Below are 14,837 nucleotides of genomic sequence, written 5' to 3'. Positions count from 1 at the left end.
CTAGCCCTTCTCTTTCTGGCGGAGATGCTGACACACTAATGCGTGTTTTCAGCCTTGTAGGCTAGACTGCTGTAATTTGCTCTTCCTTGGGCTATACATTAAATTTGTTCAGAAGCTGTAAAATTGCTCGTTTGGTAGCGGTTGAAACGACTTTTCTGCAAAGAGTCGTGAGTTGCTAAGACTTACAGGCCGTGACAGACACACACCAACCAGTACAGCTGCAAACCAGATACCAGGCTCTCACAGCCATGGACAGAAAATGCTAAGATTGCTTTGCCCAAACCTCCAGTGCCTGCCTGCACGTTTTAAAGCTGTGGTTTATAGCTGGGCGTGGTGGCGCACGCCTTTAATCCCACCCAGCACTCGGGAGGCAGAGGCAGGCGGATCATTGTGAGTTCGAGGCCAATCTGGACTACAAAGCGAGTCTAGGACAGCCAAGGCTACACAGAGAGACCCTGTCTCGAAAAATCAAAAAAAAAAAAAAATTAAAGCTGTGGTTTATACTTTCTGAATGTTGTGACCCTTTAATAAAGTTCATCATGTTATGTGGCCCCCACAACCACAAAATTATTTCATCGCTACTTCATAATTATAATTTTACTACTGTTATGAACTATAATGTTAATGTCTGATATGTGGGATATTATGGTATGTGACCCTGTGGGAGTCTCAACCCACAGGGTGAGAAAGGCTGTTTTAAAGTGTCTAAGACTAACAGGCTGTCTTAGCTGACTAGGTCCAAAGTCAAGATTTCCCAGGCTTTCTTACAGGGAATGGGGCCTGAGAAGCTCCTTGGATTCCCCACTCAGGCCTCGTTTTCTGTTTGTGCTCCCATGCTGTGAGCACCACACTTACCCGTTGCATTTTGCTTGCTTGCTTCAAGCAGTAAAGAGGAAAGCTGATAAAGGTGGATTTAAAATCAACAAACAAACTGGCTGGGCGTGGTAGCACACGCCTTTAATCCCAGCACTCAGGGAGGCAGAGGCAGGTGGATGCTATGAGTTTGGGGCCAGCCTGGTCTACACAGAGAAACCCTGTCTTAAAAGAAAAACAAAATTCTTTTTGAGACTTTTACTTTTATTTTTTTATGTATATGGGTGTTTTGCCTGCATGTATGTCTTTGCTCCAAGTGCACACAGCATCTAAAGAAGCCAGAACGGTATCCTAGATTTTAAAAAAATTTATTTAGTATACAGTGTTCTGTCTGCATGTAACACCTACAGGCCAGAAGAGGGCAACAGATTGCATTGTAGATGGTTGTGAGCCACCATGTGGTTGCTGGGAGTTGAACTCAGGATCTCTGAAGAGCAGATGGTGCTCTTAACCTCTAAGCCATCTCTCCAACCCTCATTACATTTTTTAATTAACTATTTCACTTTTTTATTGTTTTTCAAGACAGGGTTTCTCTGTGTAGCCCTGACTGTCCTGGACTCACTTTGTAGACCAGGCTGGCCTTGAACTCACATCAATCTACCTACCTCTGCCTCCCAAGTGCTGGGATTAAAGGCATGTGCCACCAACGCCCCGGCAATTAACTATTTTAACATGTAAAGTTTGGTGGCAGTAAGTACATTTACACTATTTGCATCCACCCTTAGAATGACTCTCACCTTACAGAACTTGTCCCCGTCCCAGCTGCAGGAGCCACTGGCCTCCTTCCTATCTCTACAAATCTGACTTTCTAACTACCTCACACGCATGGACTTTCTTTTATGTGTATCTGAAATCTGACTACTCTTGGATAATACAGGCTTTCTCACACACTGACCTTGGCAGTGTATCGGTTTCTATCTCCCACAGCCACTGTAAGGGCTAGTTTAATAGTCAACGTAGCACTTTCTAGAGCCACCTGGGAAGAGAGCCTCAGTCAAGGATTGTCTTGATCAGGCTGGCCTGTGAGCTATTTGTGGGGTCTGCTTTGATAACACTAACTGAGGTGGGAAGGCCTGCCCACTGCGGTCCCTGGGCTTGGGTCCTGGACTGTGTGCTATAGACTGGGGCTCAGCACAAGCAGGCATTTGCTCTGGCTCTGCTCTTGACTGTGGGCGTGGCTTGCCACCTCAGGTTTCTGCCTTTACTTCCTGTCAACGATGGACCACAACCTGGAACTCTGAGCTAAAATAAACTCTCTCCCCCACAAGGTGCTTTTTGTCAGGGTGTTTTCGACAGGCAGATGGGGGGGCGGGGCAGCTATTCTCATCTTCTTGAGCGGCAGGGCACCTGGAGCCAAGGGGCGCTCACCTGGGTCGGGGTGATGTGGCTGATGTCCTCAGATGCAAGCTGCTTGAGCAGGGTGGTCTTGCCAGCATTATCCAAGCCCAGGAGAAGGATGCGCACCTCCTGGTCCGGTGCACTTTTCAACTTGCGCAAAATAGAGAGCAAGCCCTTGAACAACCGTGAAAGAGACAGATTACTTGGGGGGAAAGTGACTTTGGTATTAGCAGAATAACTTCTTGATAAAAGTTCTTGGTTATGGACAGCTTATTTTTTTCTTCCTTTCTTTTTTATGTTTTTATTTTTTATTTTTTTTGAGGCAGGGTTTCTCTGTATAATAGCCTGGCTGTCCTGGAACTTTTTTATAGACCAGGCTGGTCTTGAACTCACAGATCTACCTGCCTCTGCCTCCCAAGTGCTGGGATGAAAGGCGTGCACCACACATACTTTTTTTTATGTGTATCCATGTGTGCATGAACATGTGGACATGAGTGCGGGTATCTGGGGAGGCCAGAGGGAGTCCCATTTCCTGCAGGTTCCAGGTCATTTCTGTGGGTGCTAAGAACCAAACTTGGGTCATCGTCAAGAGCAGTCAGAGCTCTTAACTGTTGAACCATCTCTCTGTCGACACTTTTTCTGTGGTACTGGGGATTGAACCCAGGGCCTTACCCATGTCACTGGCCTATTTCCTCAGCCCCTAGCCCTGCTTTCTTATTAAACCGGTAAGAAAAAGTTTATATACTCTTCAATTGTTCTGTGCTGCAGCTGACAATCCCAGACCAATGAGGTGTGGCTCAAAAAGAACCCAGGGCCAGGAGTGGTGGTGCATCCTTCAATCGTCCCAACACCTGGGAGGCAGAGGCAGGCAGATCTCTGAGAGTTCAAGGCCAGCTTGGTCTACATAGTGAATTCCAGAACAGCCAGGGCTACACAGAGAGACCCTGTCTCAAACAAACAAACAAACAAACAAACAAATTTCAATAAGCTGGGTGCACACTTTTAGTTCCAGCATTCAGGGGCAGAGGCAGGCAGATCTTTGAGCGTCAGGACAGCCAGAGCCGCATGATAGAGACCTAGTCTCAACAAACAAACAAACAAACAAATCAGAAGATGACACTTTTTTAAAAGAAGATTTCTGTCCTAAAAAAAAAAAAGATTTGTTACATATACAGTGTTCGCCTACATGTATGTCTGCACACCTCAAGAGGGCAGCAGATCTCATGATAGATGGTTATAAGCCACAGTGTGGGTGCTGGGAATTGAACTCAGGATCTCTGGAAGAGCACCTGGTGCTCTTAACCACTGAGCCATCTCTCCAGCAACCTTCCCCTCCCCCTGCAATGACACTGTTTTAAGGGCATATAATCTAATCTCCAAGCCAGATTAAAAGTTCCTTCAAATTGGGCTTAGAATTTAGATTTATAGCTGGGCTTGGTAGCACACGCCTTTAATCCTAGCACTCAGGAGGCAGAGGCAGGCTGATCATTGTGAGTTCGAGGCCAGCCTGGTCTACAAAGCAAGTCCAAGACAGCCAAGGCTACACAGAGAAAAAAACAAACAAACAAACAAACCCCCAAAACCAAAAAAACAACAACAAAAAACAAAAACAAAAACCAAACAAAAAAAGAATTTAGAATTACATAAAATGGTTGTTATTCACACTGAACCAGGCAAGAATTCAAGCCAGTTTGTTGATGAAGATCAAATAATATTTCTGTGCACAATTCTTAGCAATTAGGTCTTTGGACAATGTCATGGAAATATGCAGGCAGATTAGCAACCTCCCAGGCTGTTTCCTTTATGGCACCTGTGCTGGCCTGCTGAGGATCACACTGATTTCTCTATGCCTCGGTTTCTTTCCAGCAGCAAAATGGAAAACAGTCTAAGACAGGCAAATGTTACGCCAAAAGGTTCAGGACAAAGTATGAATAAATCTGAAGCTAACAAAAGACCGGCAGGGTTTCCGTTGTTGTTTAAGGAAGGATATATTTTTGCTTCTATTTTCATCTCATTTAACCCTGGCTAGTTTGATTCCATTCCTTCTTCAAGCCATATTTATGGTAAGTCTACTGGGTTACTAATGGCTCAAAACACTTGACCTTCACCTAACTTTTCTAAGAACCCAACAGGAGAGCTGCAGAAGAAACCAGACACAGCAGAAAGGTTGGGACATTGTACAGACATTCATAAGCAACAACATTTGGGCTCTCTCTCTCTCTCTCTCTCTCTCTCTCTCTCTCTCTCTCTCACACACACACACACACACACACACACACACACACACACACACCTGTGTAACAGCTCTGGCTGTCTTGGACTATCTTTGTGGATCAGACTGGGCTCAGACTCACAGAGATCTGACTGCCTCTGCCTCTGGAGTGCTGGAATTAAAGGCAAGCACCTGGACACCTGGCTGTTTCTTTATTTTTATTAGCTACACTGAAATTGTTCATTTGTTTCTTTGTATTTGTTTTTTTTTTTTTTTTTTTTTTTTTTTTTTTTTTTGAGACAGGGTTTCTCTGGAGATAGCCTTGCCTGTCCTGGACTCTATTTGTAGACCAGGCTGGCTTTGAACTCATAGAGATCCGCCTGCCTCTGCCTCCAGAGTGCTGTGATTAAAGGCATGCGCCACCACTGTCTAGCTGAAATCACTCATTTCTTTTTGTCTTTGTTTTTGGAGACAGGGTTTCTCTGTGTAGCCTTGGCTGTTCTGGACTTGCTTTGTAGACCAGGCTGGCCTCGAACTCAGAGATCCGCCTGCCTCTGCCTCCCAAGTGCTGGGATTAAAGGCATGCGCCACCACGCCCGCCCGAAATCATTCATTTCTAATGCACTCTTTCAAGCCCCGTGGGGAGTGGGATATAAAAAGACCAAGGCGGGGAGCTGAATTGGGGAAAAAGACTGAGTTATTCACCCGGAGTCTCTGATTGAATACAGGAAGGGTCTCGTGGCTCCTAAATACACTAAAAAATAGGAATTTATCAAATTAACACATTAAATGACACAGGTAAAACTTTCATGCATTATCCTCTAGTATACAGAAAATATTTTACTATTTACAAAGTTGAAAATTAGCATTTTCAGTTTTCCATCAAGTTTCTCCTCACTAAGAAATCATTGAATAGAGCCAGAGAGGTGAATCAGCAGGGAAGAGGACCCAGGTTTGAGTCTTTTTCACCAATGTGAGTTGGCTTCGAACTGCTTGTAACCCCAGGTCCAGCAAGATCCAATGAATGTGGCCTCCTGGGTGACCTGCCCCGGTGCGCATGCCCTCGTGGAAGTATACGCACATCCACATAGTAAAAAGGCGAAAATTAAACTTTATAAAAGGAAAGACATCACTGGATACATATACTGTGGCCTGAAGACCAAGTTTTTCTTACAGACTCATAACATCTGAAACTGGACAATTAAGGGGATAATATCATTCCTTTGTTTGTGGCGTCCCGCTGGAGTGGAAGATGTTCCTTCCTCAGGCGATGGAAGGACCCAGGGCTTTGCACATGTTAGCTGGACATGCGCAGTGTCAGCCATCCCTAGCCCCTCCTTTATTTTTGTCTTATTTTGAGAGTGGGTTCACTATGTAGCCCTGGCTGGCAGGGAGCTCAGTCTGTAGCCCAGGCTGGCCTCCACAGGGATCCAGCCTCTGCCTCCTGGGTGTGCCCCTCCACACCTGCCCCATCCCTGCTAATTTCTCACTACAGGAGTGAAGAACCGCACAGAGGAGAAAGCAGCCATCCTAACTAGAGGCACCTTCTCTTAACAGTGCAGACTGCACAGCACTTCTAATTTCTGATGAACAATCTTCCTTTTTAGGCAGTAACATCAGATGCTTCACTCTTAAGTGAAGTGATACAGAAAAAGTTCAGCTAACGTTTTCTTCCTTTGAGTAAAATGAGGCCCAGGGAACACAAGCACTAATGCATTGTGTTAACCCGAGCATCGAGGACGGGATCACAGGATTAGCAGGGCTTGCTAAATAGGGAAGGGGATATTTATAGCTGGCAGGGTTCTGCCCCAGAGATACAGAGTAAGCTGATTTAGGAGGCTGGAGGAGAGAGCAGGGCGCTCCACCCTGTGCTTGTATGCCTCCATCTACGCTTTACTGCAGATGTCAAGTGAAAGGATGCACTCGTTACAAGCTAAACTTAGTTTACGACGGGGATGGGGGATGAGTTTTACTGTATCAAGACAATGAAGTTAATTCTTACGGTGTAATTCCGACCCAAACCACCATTCATTCGGCTGTTATTAAAACCCATAATATGCTCCAAGCAGAATAGTGAGCAAAAGAGATGTGATCACTATGCAGGTTTGTTCTCCCAAGACACTGAATACAGGTAATGAGAAACAGGAACTCTGTCGATTGTGCGCACGTCACCAGCTACAGCACGCACAAAGGCTGGGCAGAAGCACTCTGCCTCAGCCACAAAACATTTAAATCAACTTTTCTGCAGTTAGATCTTGAAAAAAAAATGTGCTGTGGACTGCAGTTTATTTGTTTGTTTATTTCATGAATTTATTTTTGAGTCAGATCTCTCTGGGTAGCCCTGGCCATCCTGGAACTCCTATGTAGACCAGGCTGGTCCTGCCCCTGCCTACTGAGTGCTGGGACTAAAGGTGTGTACCTCCACACTTGGCCTGGATTACAGAAATGTATCTATATCAAAATCCATTTAAACTCAACTCATGGCACACAAACTAGGTCATTCAAAAAAAACCAAGGGGGCTCGATGAATGTGCTGCTATATGGAAAACAGTGTGACTCGGAGGACAGTTAAAATGTAAGTGCTGTAACCACTGCACTGTGGGACACACGCACTCCCTAAACTGCTCAAACCGGACAGATTGCAGTTTCATTTCACCTCTGAACAGGATCCTATTGATGGGAAAGAAAGAACCTCAAATTCTGTTTTCTTTTTTGCAATTATTTTTTAAATTCATGCTTGTTTATTTATTTCATGTGTGTGCATGTACAAAGTGCTTGTGGAAGTCAGCAGATAGCGTGTGTAAACCAGTGCACCCCTTCTACCATGAGGGTCCTGTGAGGTCATCAGGCTTGGCAGTAAGCCCCTTCACCCACCGAGACCTCTAATCAGAATTTGTTTTCTTTCTTTTTTCCTTCTTTCCTTTTTTTTTTATTTTTTATTTTTTATTTTTTTGAGACACGGTTTCTCTGTGTAGCCTTGACTGTCCTGGACTCGATTTGTAGACCAGGCTGGCCTCGAACTCACAGCGATCCACCTGCCTCTGCCTCCCAAGCACTGGGACTAAGGGCGTGTGTCACCATGCCCAGCCTTTTCTTTCTTATCACCTTTCTACTAAGTAAAGACAAAGGTTGTTCCCAAGGTACACAAAGAACTCAGCAGAGTGGGGTTCCTCTCAGCAGGAGTCTGGCACACAGGAGGCTGCTTCTAACTTCGGACTGCACTGGGCTGCCCTTTGTGAGAGACCCTTCCCATGATTCCATGCAGAAATGAGAACAGCCAAATCTGACGAGAGACACGAAGGGGATTAATCAAGTGGTGCCATAAGGCAGCACACAGAAGCCACTCAAAACCACGCTAGAGCTGGGGATAAACACTCACAGTTCTGTATTTCTTTCCTTTCCTTTTGAGGCTGTGTGTGGGAGGGTGTGTGCATGTGTGTATATACTAGTGATTAGCTGCGCTTGGGCACGCCTTTAATCCCAACACTCAGGAGGCAGAGGCAGGAGTATATTTGTGAGTTCGAGGCCAGCATGGTCTACAAAGTGAATTGCAGGACAGCCATGGCCATATAGAGACATGTCTCAAATACACACACACACACACACACACACACACACACACACACACACACACGGAATTAAACATACTACTCAAGAACATTACCATTGAACTATGTCCCCAGTCCTTCTAAAAACATTTTTATTTTAGGCCAGGACTCACTTGTCCAGGTTGGCCTTGAATTCACGACTGTTCCTCATCAAGCTTCAGAAAGCTCAAATTACAGAAATGAACCACCACAGTGACTATGGGCATATTTTCTTTCTTTACATTTTTTTACTTTTATGTGTATGCATGTAAGCCGAAGTGTATGGAAGGGCACCACATACAAGCATTAAGCTAGGGAGGTCAGCAGAGATGTCAGGCCCTCTGGAACTGGAGTTAGAGGTGGTGTTGCCATGTGGGTGCTGGGAACTTAACGTGGGCCCTCTGAAAGAATGGTAAGCTGTCTTTAACTGCTGAGCCATCTCTCCAGCTCTCTCTCTCTCTCTCTTTTTTTTTTGTTTTTTTGTTTCTTGAGACAGGGTTTCTCTATGTAGCCTTGGCTGTCCTAGACTGTTTGTAGAACAGGCTGGCCTCGAACTTGGCAGTGATCTACCTGCCTCTGCCTCCCGAGTGCTGGGAGTAAAGGCCTGCGCCACCACGCCCTGCTACAGTCTCTCTTTAAAACAAACAAACAAACAAAAAAACCTCTATTTTTTCACTTAACATTTTCTGACACCAAAAATCATAAATACAGTTAACACTTGACAAAACACCACATATACTTGGGAGATAGAGGCAGGCAAATCTCGGAGTTTGGGGCCAGCGTGGTCTACAAAGTGAGTTCCAGGACAGCCAGAGAAACTCTGTCTTGAAAAACAAACAAACAAACAAACAAACTGTATAATAACTATATGTTAGTAGAAAAGAGTCCATATATAATTGCTTAGTTGAATTCATGGTAAATAACAGTGACTAGTCATGTGCCGAATTCCCATCACCTTTGTATCTTATCAAGAACAGTGGAGCAGAGCCCGGGGTAGTGGTGCACGCCTTTAATCCCAGCACTGGGAGGCAGAGTCAGGTGGATCTTCTGTGAATTCAAAGCCAGCCTGGTTTATAAAGTGAGTCCAGGATAGCTAAGGATACACGGAGAAACCCTGTCTCAAAAAACCTTTAAAAAAAGAAAAGAAAAGAAAAAGAATGGTGGGGAGGGAGGTGGTAGGGGGTGGGGGTGGGCGCTGGAGTGATGGCTCAGTGGTTAAGAGCACTGCCTACTCTTCCAGAGGTCCTGAGTTCAGTTCCCAGCAACCACATGGTGGCTCACAACCATCTATAATGAGATTTGGTGCCCTCTTCTGGCCTGCAGGTGTACATGCAGGCAGAGCACTATATACATAATAAACAAATAAATCTTTAAAAGAAGAAGAAAAAAAGAATGGTGGAGTGACTGCCCGCAGTGGGGGCTGGGCAAGACAGCTAAGCAGTTTGGACCACTTGTTCTTTCTTGCAGAGGACCTGGGTTCTGTTCCTAGCACCCATATGGTGACTTAGAAGCACCCTGCAACTCCAGTTCCAGGGAATCCGACATCCTCTTCTGGTATGCAAAACACTCATACATATAAAATAAATCTTTTTTGAGACAGAGTTTCTCTCCGTAGCCTTAACTCACTTTTTAGACTAGGCTAGCTTTGAATTCACAGAAATCCGCCTGCCACCACTGCCCCACATAAAATAAACTTAAAAATATAAAAGGAACCAGGAGGTGTTAGCACATCTCTGTGAATTCAAGGACAGCCTGATCTACAAAGCAGTCCAAGACAGCCAAGGCTACACAGAGAAACCCTGTCTTGGAAAAACCAAAAAAAAAAAAAAAAAAAAAAAGTGATTCCAAGGCTAGGGTAAAACAGCTGATACTAAATGTTCAGAAAAGCTCAGAATGTTTTTTGTCTCAGTTACTCAAATTTAGAAAGAAAAAAAAGTATTAGTCATAGCTGAATTTAAAACACATACTGTGGTGGTTTGAATAAAAATAGCCTCCCTAAGCCAGGCATGGTAGCATATGCCTTTAATCCCAGCACTCAGGAGGCAGAGGCAGGTGGATCTCTGTGAGTTCCAGGCCAGCCTGGTCTACAAGGTGCTTCCAGGACAACCAGGGCAGTTATACAGAGACACCCTGTCTGGGGGTGAGGGGAGCCCCCCTAGGCCCATAGGGTGTGGCCCTATTAGGAGGTGTGGCCTTATTGGAAGGGGCGTGTCACTGGAAGGGTCTGAGGCTTCAGAAGCTAGAGCAGGGTCTGGTGGCTCACTGTCTCTTCCTGCTGCCTGTCCAGATGCAGACTTCTCAGCCACCTCTGCAGCGCCATGTCTGCCTGCATGCCACCATGCTTGCAGCCATGGTAATAACCAACTAACCCTCTGAACTGTAAGGCAGCCCCAGTGAAATGTTTTTCCTTTATAAGAGCCGCTGTGGCTGTGGTGGTGGTGCACGCCTTTATTCTCAGCACTCTGGAGACAGAGGCAGGCGGTTTCTGTGAGATTGAGCCAGCTTGATTTACAGTGAATTCTAGGACTGGCAGGGCTACAGGGGGAAACAAAACAAAACAAAACAAAACAAAACAAAACAAAACAAAAACGAGTTGCTGTGGTCCTGGTGTCTCCTCACAGCGAAAAAACCCTATGCACCCTATGCTCTCTTTTCTTTCTTTCTTTCTTTCTTTCTTTCTTTCTTTCTTTCTTTCTTTCTTTCTTTTTTCGTTTCTTTACTCCAAGACAGGGTTTCGTTATGTAGCTCTGGCTATCCTGGAACTTGCTATGTAGACCAGGCTGGCTTTGTACTCACAGAGATTCACCAGCCTCTCAAGTGCAGGGATTAAAGGCATGCCCTTCTATGGCACTTTTCAATTGTACAGTAAGCCATAGGAGCTCAAGGGACACCAGATGTGACACACTTAATCATGACACTGACCGTGTAAACTCACTGCTCTACTTCCAGTTCTAAGAATAACTTACACTTTTGAAGAAAGAAAAGATGGATTTGTAAAATCAGATACTCTCAACTAATTTGCCCTAGTTTCTTTGCTTCTTTCTTTCTGGTTTTTTTTTTTTTTTTGAGACAGGGTTTCTCTGCACAGCTCTGGCTGTCCTGGACTCACTTTGTAGACTAGGCTGGCCTCGAAATCACAGAGATCTGCTTGTGTCTGTCTCCCAAGAGCTGGGATTAAAGGTGTGCGCCAGCACCACCACCACCACCGGTTCTTTTCTTATTTCTTTCTTGCTTTTTTCTTTCTTTCTTTCTTTTCCTTTTTTGAGTTGGTGCAGGGGTTCTTCTCCTGTAGCCCTAGCTAGCCTGAAACTCACAATGGAGCCCTCTAGTTCAGAGGCCCACCTGCGTCTGCCTCCTGGGTGGTGGGGGGAAGGTGTGCACCACCACATCCCACAATCCTAGTATTTTATTATTCACTTAAAAAAAATCTGTTTTGGGGACCAGAGAGACGGCTCAGTGGTTAAGAGCACTTGTTACTCCTGTGTTCCTAGGTTCAGTTCTAGCACCTACATGGACAGTCTGTAACTCCAGTGCCCGGGGATCTGATGCTCGGTTCTGACCTCTGAGAGCAGCAAGTATCTGTGGTACACACACACACACACACACACACACACACACACACACACACACACGCAGGCAAATTACAGATCAGATAAAATGCGTGGCTAAAAGCGCTTGTTCCTGCTACAGAGGACCTGAGTTTTATTTCCAGCACCCACAAGGTACCTCACAAGCACCTGTAGTTCCAGTTATAAAAGATCCAAAGCCCTCTTCCAATTTCTGAAGGCACCAGGAACTCATGTGGTACATATACATACATGTAGGCAAAATACACATAGAAAATAAACAATAAAAATAGCACTTGCTGCTCTTGTAGAGGACTGGGGTTTGGTTCTCAACACTTACAAAGTGGCTCATAACTGACTCCTCTGACCTCCTTAGGCACCAGGCATGCCCATAGTGCACATACATGTGTGTGGGTGAAACACTCAGACATATATGTACACACTCTGCTTTGAGCACTGACTACTATCATGATATCCAACAATATTGTATACACACGGTCAATTTGTTATATATTTAAATACAGGGCCAATTTGTGCCTAGGAACATGAGTAGTGGTTCACTTATCATGACCTATAATTATAAATTAAACAATCGTGAAATTACACTTACTCAATTGATAAGCTGAAGAAAGTCAAGTCTCATGTTTCCTGTTTACAGCAAATCTCACTTTCTCTTGGTATAGCATGTGGTTCCTTCTTTTAAGGGGCTGGCTGTTGGGGCAGGGTCTCCTTCTAGCTGAGGCTGACCTGGAACTAACTGTAGCCTAGGTTGGCCTCTTAACTCATGGTGATCCTCTTAATTTAGCATCTAGAGTACTAGGATTACCGTCATGAGCCACCACCCGAGCCTGGCAAGCCTTTTTAATTGCAGTTCTGGTTATTTTCATTAAATGTACCTCATGTAGCCCAGGCTGGTCCTGAATTCCTGGTCCTCCTCCCTCTACCTCCCAAGTGCTGAGGTAGCAGGCATGAGCCACCACAGCCACTCTCTCAAATCGACTTATTTTTCTGTGTAAATATTTATATCTGTATTAATTTGTTAAGATAAACTTAGCCTTAAACGAGCACCTCGTGTATAAATAATGAAAAGAAAGCACTTGTTAAAAATCTGTTTAGCCTGAGGTTAGAAATAACTGTAAATATAACAAGTGTGAAATGTGACTGACAACCTCAGATTAAATAATTCTACTTAACAATTTGACAATGGAAATTGATGAGGGAGGGGGAATATCAAAATTCACTTGCTCAATATCTTGACCAAAGTAGCTGTAGCTGTGTGATTATTATTTCTTCTTCTTCTTCTTCTTCTTCTTCTTCTTCTTCTTCTTCTTCTTCTTCTTCTTCTTCTTCTTCTTCTTCCCTCCTCCTCCTAATTTTCTTCTTTTTTGAGAGCAGGTCTCATGTATCCCAGGCTGGCCCGGAAATCATTATATAGCTTTTGAACTTTTGATTGTCCTGCCTCCATTTCTGGGATTACTGACAGGTACTGTCACGTTCAGTTTTATGCAGGAATTCATGCTTGCTAAGCAAACCTCTACCAACTAATCTCCAGTCCCAGCTCTCTTTCTTTCTTTCTTTCTTTCTTTCTTCTAGTTTTTTGAGACAGGGTTTCTCTGTGTGGCCATGGCTGGCCTGGACTCGCTTTGTAGACCAGGCTGGCCTCGAACTCACAGAGATGGGCCTGCCTCTGCCTCCCAAGTGCCACTCCTAGCTTCTTCTTAAGTCAACAGAAGTGACTCAATATTTTTGCAAAAATAATGAGGGGTGGGGGTGGGAAGCAACAGTTGATTGGTTCATAGAGGTTAGTAAGCCAATCAACCTGCTCTAAATGCCTTAAAACCACGTTTTCTTTGACTAGCTCTAAAAATTCTTTCCCCTTAATTTCATTTTTACTCTCCATCTACTGCATACAAACTTAACAAGGAGAATGGATGGATGTTCAGCAGTTACCAGCACAGGGGAAGGGTGTTCATTTCCCGGTTATTCACATGATGGCTCACAGCCATCTCTAACTCCAGTTCCAGGCACCAGGCACACATGTAGTGCACATAAACATATGCAAGTTAAACATTCATACACATAAAACAATAGTTTAAAAAAATCAACAAGGAACTGAGTGTCTCCAGCCAAATCTGTCACACTGTAACTTACAATTTGTAAAAGCCTTAATTATTGCTCACAGAGAAAAGCCTTGCTTCAAACTGACGTTCCCTTTCTATACTTTCTCATTCTCTTTAGTTTGAAGGGAAGACCTTTGGTCCTCATGTGTGGCCACATGCAAAAGAACGCTGTAACAAGTTTGAAGGAAATGCTAGGACACAGGAGGCTAGTTTGCTTCTATCGACATGGAATAAATACGGAACGAAAAATCGCTCACCAACAACCATTAGATGTTTGCAGAACTTTCAGCGAGTAAGTTGGGACTACAGGAGCGCACCCACCACAGAGACGTGAAATCAGGCATTCATTCCCAGCGGTACCTCTTATTGTCCTGGGACTTACTCCCTACACACCTCACTCAGAGACAAGAGCATCTAGGAAAGCTAGGTTACATCTCCCTGGTGCCACCAGGGTGATCTCAAAGACAGTGGCGCCGCGCCTTTTTTTATTTCTGTCCAGTCTCAGATGGACCCCACAGTCCCGAGGAGTTGAGAGGTCGGACTCCGCAGATAGATCTAAGCCTGTGAGCCGGGCCTGATATCCGCAGCTCCCGAGCCGCCTTCATCCCAGTTCCCAGAATGATGACGGACCCAGATCCTTCCCTGCCAGCCAAGCACTCCGCAAGTCCTTTCTCCAAGCCTTGGACCCATCACAAATCCCTCCTTCCTCCCCAGGCCTAGGCCTCCTTCCAGGCCCACTTTGGGGGCTCCCCGTCCGCCCCCGAAACCGATCTAGAACCCCAAAGAACAAGGCGAGCGCCATCCCACGTCCTCCTTGACTTTAAGCGCAGCGCCCAGCCCTGGGCCTGGGGACAGAAGGGGGGGCAACTGGTCAGCTCCTGTGGGGCCAGGGCCAGGGCCCCCACACTCACCATCCTCAAGCCGAGTCCCTCCTCCTCCGCCTCCGCCTCCTCCTCCTGCCTCCCCCGTTACCCGGGGTAACTGTTGCGGCACCGCCCCTGACGTCCCTGGCACGCACAGCGGAGGAGCAGAGCAGAGGGACGGGGCGGGGTTCTGCTCCTCTTTACCTGAAGTGCGCAAGCGCGCCAAAGCTCCCGCCCATTGCGCACGCGGACTTGGGAGTGGCGGGAGGCCCGGGCGG

General features: G+C 45.5%; 1 protein-coding gene across 1 annotated transcript in view; it reads right to left on the bottom strand.

Moving 5' to 3' along the window:
• Positions 1-14,764, bottom strand: part of ARL3 (ARF like GTPase 3) — a 55,535-nt gene extending 40,771 nt beyond the window's left edge. The window contains exons 1-2 of the mRNA XM_084749267.1: positions 14,608-14,764; positions 2,242-2,385 (exon numbers count right to left, since the gene is read on the bottom strand). Of these exons, the coding sequence (XP_084605393.1) occupies positions 2,242-2,385; positions 14,608-14,610 (147 nt within the window). The 5' untranslated portion in view covers positions 14,611-14,764. The remainder of the gene's footprint in view (positions 1-2,241; positions 2,386-14,607) is intronic.
• Between the last annotated feature and the right edge of the window lie 73 nt (positions 14,765-14,837).

This window comes from Acomys minous (assembly GCF_964271855.1).
Source record: "Acomys minous genome assembly, chromosome: 2".
Classification (NCBI taxonomy): Eukaryota; Metazoa; Chordata; class Mammalia; order Rodentia; family Muridae; genus Acomys; species Acomys minous.
Note: the sequence above shows the minus strand (reverse complement) of the source record. Positions and strands in the feature narration are given on the sequence as shown.